Here is a 5,151-nt window from a genome sequence, read left to right on the forward strand (position 1 = left end):
ATGGCCCCATTTGAGGCATTGTATGGTAGGTGATGTCGGTCTCCTATAGGGTGGTTTGATTCAGCTGAGATGGATTCTCTAGATATGGATTTGCTTAGAGATACTATTGAGAAAGTTTGTATGATTCAGGGTAGGCAGAAGAGCTATGCAAACAAGAGAGTTTGACCTTTGGAGTTCATGGAGGGTGACCATGTTTGGATTGAGTGTCACCTACGAAGGATGTGATACGGTTCGGGAAGAAGGGCATGCTAGCCCTCGGTTCATTGGCCCATATGAGATTTTGGGGCGAGTAGGAGAGGTGGCTTACAGATTGGCCTTGACATCTAGCTTGTCAGCTGTGCATCTGGTATTCCATGTTTTCATTCTATGAAAGTATGTTCCGAATGAGTCTCATGTGATCTCCCTTGACTCAGTGGAGTAGGGTCCATACTTGACATTTAAGGAGGAGCCTATATCTATTCTTGACAGATAGGTCTGTAAGCTTAGGACCAAGGAGATAGCTTCACTGAAGGTCCAGTGGAGGCACCGTATAGTTGGAGAGGCTACTTGGGAGAGGGAGTATGATATGCGTTCCCCGATATCCACATCTCTTTGAGACTTCAGGTGCTTTCTTTTACTTTATGTTCGAGGACGAACATTGTTTTTAGTGGTGGATGATGTAATGACCCTGAAGGTCATTTTTGAAATTTTTTCAAAAAATAAATGTTTTACCCCTCCCTATAGTTGCCCCGAGTCATTTTTGATTTGTATCGAGGGTTGGTTTTTGGAAATTTTGAGTTTTCATAAGCTTTAAGTGTTCAAAGTGGTATTTAAGGCCAATCAAAACTATGAGTCTCGGGAACGAAATTCTGTTGATTTCAAAAGCTATGAAATGTGAAAATTGGTCTATGAGAGTTTGTGGAATCAGTTTGGAGTTGTAAAGAAGATTTGAGGTCTTGAATTGGGAATTTGAAAAATTTTAGGGCAAGGTTTGACTTTGGTCAACTTTCGGAGTTTCGATGCTTAGATTGGAATTTCAATGACTCCGTTGGATTTGGAGAATTATTTTTGGTCTAGAAGAAGTGTTGGTTGAATTTTTAGAGGTCATGAACTCGTTTTGGTATTTTGGAGGCCTAATTTAGTTTAGTTGCAACTTTTTGAGTTTCAGGTCAAGGAGACCTCGAATTCAAATTTCGATGGTTCTATTAAGTCTGAAATATCGATTTTAGTATGGTAGTATATAGAGTTTATGCACTCGGAATTCCAAACAAATCTCGAAGGTCGATTCTTAGATTTGTGACATAGTGAAGTTGTTGTGTTATCTGATATCTGGTGCCGGTATTTTTGTTCTCCACAATCGCGTAAACCTAGTCACGATAGCGAAGTGTCATTTTAGTTAGTCATTGCAATCGCGAGGCTTTCTTCGCGATCGCGATTGTCAGCTTTAATGAGTTAAACAATTTTTCCTCTTCGCAATCGCGAGGAGGGGTTTCGCGATCGCGAAGTTTAATGACTGGGCAGACCGGAAATATCCCAAAAGTTGGAATTTATCCTATTTTCACCATTTTTAAACCCTAGAAGCCGGTTTAGGCAATTTTGAAGGGACTATTCGAGAATCTTGGTGTGGGTAAGTGATTTTGACTTCAATCTTTCATTTACCTAGTGATTTTAATGTGATTTTCACTTCGAATTCATGAATTTAGAGCTTCAAAATTAGGGGTTCCACCAAGAACATATGTTTTCTTTAAATTGGTGTTTGAGGGCTGATTTCAACTCCAAATTCAAATTTGTTTTCATCATTATCTTCTAAATACTTCAAGGATCATTTTCATGTAAAAATTTCTAGATTTTCTATTCATTTTTGAAATCGGATATTTTGAATTTTTTGGATCAATTTTGGCCCAATTTTTAAAAATATTGATTTGGGTATCATTAGACTCGTGTTCTCATTGAGATTTGATATTTGAATAGATTATCTTAATTCAGAACATTGGCATAAGGGTAAAGCTCAGATTCCGAAGTAGTTCGAGATTAAAATCGACGCAAGTGAATTTCCAAATCTTTTCTCAAGCTTGTAGGATCATGTATTCATATCTTACATGTTTGGAAGTAATGGGAAGCGATTTTGGAGATTACTTGATGTTCAATCGGATATACAATAAATAATGGAGTAATAGATAGCAAATGAGATGATTTAGCATGTTGTGTTCGATATGAATTGAAAGTTGGCTTATTGTGAATGCTTGAATATTTTGTTATGATATGAGTTGTGACTCTTTGGTTATATCATTCCATCATTGTATTTTACGTGTACATTGCCTATTTGCATTGGTTCTGGTACTTTGAGATGGAATTTGATTCGAGGAATATGCCAAAGAGAAATGGTCCGGTGAGAGATGATTTATGCTGAAGGGAAATGGTTCCAGCTAGAGTTGATTTATGCTGAATGGAAATGGTTCCGGTGGCATGGTCCATGTGTGGCTCTCATGGGTTCTGTCCTGCTAGTTAATGGATGTGTATTATTTAGGACAGACATGCATCACTATATATGACATTATATTGCATCATACATCTTTTTCCATTTTGGACTATTTTGCCCCTGATATCCCCCTGATTTGTATTGACTGATTAGATCCTATTGATGCTTGAGTTGCACTGTTGTGGAGACTTATATGCATATTTTTATTGTGTTGTTAGAACTATTAGACTGGATTGATTTCTATGCAGGTTGTAGTCTAGGAGTTGGATGGTATGACAGGAGTATGTGTATCTTATTAGCTTAACTTAGTCATAGTTGTTAGCTTGCTGGGTACCGTGTCAAAGGTACTTACCTTGCTATCTACACCACTCTAGGTTCTGAGCTCGGACAGTGACCCAGTTTTTTTATCTTCCATCTGAGGTTTCCTAAGGTGATTCAAAAGGTAACTATTGATGCCGGCCATCTTTTCTATTCCTCTTTATTCTTTACTTTGTTCTATTCGAGAGACAAAGATTGAGACATGTATTTATTTCAGTATTTTATATTAGAAGGATTGTACATGTGACAACCAGTCCATAGGAAATTTTTTATAATGATTAAGTTTTTCTGCTTTTGTCATTTAAATTGCTTATTTTTGAACTATTTTCGTTTTTACTTCTGCATTTTATGGGTTAGGCTGACTTGTCCAGTGGAAAAGGATAAGTGTCATCACACCCTTATTTCGGGTCGTGACATCCTCATACCCCTTATAACTAACCTCTCTCACCTTCTTACTAGTTGAGTCTATTCATCTCATCTGCATATGTCCAAACCATCTCAATCTCGCTTCCCTCATTTTGTCCACCACGGAGGCCACTTCTACCTTATCTCGAATATCCTCATTTCTAAATTTATTGCTCTTAATATGACCATACATCCACCACAACATACTCATCTCCACAACATGCATCTTCTGGACATGAGAGTTTTTACTGGCCAACATTCAATTCCATACAACATTGTCTGTTGAACCACCACTTTATAGAACATAGCTTTAAGTTTGGGTGTTACCTTTTTATCACACAAGACTCTAGAGGCATATTGGGTGTTTGTCCTGATTTTTCTAGTATAATTGGGTTTTCCTTTTCCTAAAAGAAAAACACAAAGCCTCAATATTTGGCTAGTCCTTTTTCTTGTAGGAAAACGTTTATGACTCTATAAATAGAGGTTAATTCCTTCTAACAAGGTAGCATTCAGAATGTTGTCCTAGGGGCTTTGAGATTTTTATGTAGGAATACACCTAGAGGGTGAATAAGGCTAAGTGGAGCGAAAAGGGTTTTCCATGAAAATGATTTTCCCCACATGAAGTTTGTGAATTTGTGAGACACAAGTGTTACATTAACACTTGTGTGAACCTCTTTGTATTTCAATCAAATTATGTGAGGTCATTTCTCTCGATATTTTGTATTCTCATTTTATATAGTGAATTTCTCATCTCTTTTTGTGGATGTAGGTCGGTTGACCGAACCACGTAAAATATTTGTGTCTTTCAAGATTTGCTTTGCTAATTTTCGCATGACACTTGATTATTTTTGGTCCTAACAAGGCAACCATCTACTTCATCCATGCCGCACCAATAAATGTGTGAAATCATCATCATTGTCCCTACTCCCTTGAATTATAGATTCAAGATACTTAAATTTATCTCTCTTGGGGATATTTTTTTTATGAAGTCTTACTTCCATAGCCACCTCATGCATCGCATCATTGAATTTGCACTCCAAATATTTCATATTGATCCGGCTCAATCTGAAACCTTTAGCCTCCAAAAAATTTCTCCATACCTCTAACTTATCATTAATTCGATTGTGTATCTCATCCTTCAACCCCTAGCACCTGTCTAGTTGTTTCCCTAATGCAATTAACTGTCTTATCCCATATGCTTTCTGTATGCCCATTACTCCTCCAAGATTTCATTGCCATCAACTTCTCTCCAATTACATAGCAGATGGTAGGTATCAAACCCTCCTATTTAATCATAGGCCATACATATAACTTCTTGTTCCTCCTCCCTCGCTTAATATTCAAGTCCATCACCAAAAGCTTATGCTGAGTGGTAAGATTCTGACTCGAAATAACTTTGTAATCCTTACAAAAGTCGTTATCACCTTTCCACATAAGCAAGTAATATATCTGAGATTTTGTCAGAGCACTACGGAAGATAATCAAGTGATCATCCTTCTTCGAAAAGCACGAATTAGCTATCACCAACTCATAAGCTCTAGAAAAATCCAAAAATGAGGTTTCACCAAAGTTTCTAACCCCAAAATCACTATCACCATGCAAATTGTCAAAACCACTAGGAGTAGACCCAATGTGGCCATTGAAATCCACACCAATAAAAACCTTCTTGGTGATCGGCATACCTCCCAAAATCTCATCCATTTCCTTCGAAATATGTATCTTGACCTAGACAAGCGTGAATGCAGAGCATAAGGTCGAGGTGAAGGGGTGTTGGTGGTAAAGGGGTGGGCAAGGAGGCAGGGTGGGGGTGTGGACATGGGTCGGGGGTCAAGGTCAAGTTGAAGGAATGGTGGGGAGAAGACAATCAACGTAGAATGTCATTTATAAAAAATATTTCCCTCTTGTTCCTAATTTTTAAGAAATTCTTTTCTTAGAAAATGTGATCAACGAAGTATAAAAACATTTAATAT

General features: G+C 37.5%; 1 protein-coding gene across 1 annotated transcript; it reads right to left on the reverse strand.

The window, feature by feature from the left end:
* Positions 1–4,465: 4,465 nt before the first annotated feature.
* On the reverse strand, positions 4,466–4,882 carry LOC129892905 (uncharacterized). Its single transcript, XM_055968423.1, has one exon. It carries the CDS (start codon positions 4,880–4,882, stop codon positions 4,466–4,468), a length of 417 nt encoding a protein of 138 aa, XP_055824398.1.
* Between the last annotated feature and the right edge of the window lie 269 nt (positions 4,883–5,151).

This window comes from Solanum dulcamara, chromosome 6, assembly GCF_947179165.1.
Source record: "Solanum dulcamara chromosome 6, daSolDulc1.2, whole genome shotgun sequence".
In the NCBI taxonomy this organism is placed as follows: Eukaryota; Viridiplantae; Streptophyta; class Magnoliopsida; order Solanales; family Solanaceae; genus Solanum; species Solanum dulcamara.

Coding starts and splice junctions, on each gene's coding strand:
- LOC129892905 (XM_055968423.1), bottom strand. CDS start 4,882: ATGGATGAGATTTTGGGAGGTATGCCGATCACCAAGAAGGTTTTTATT.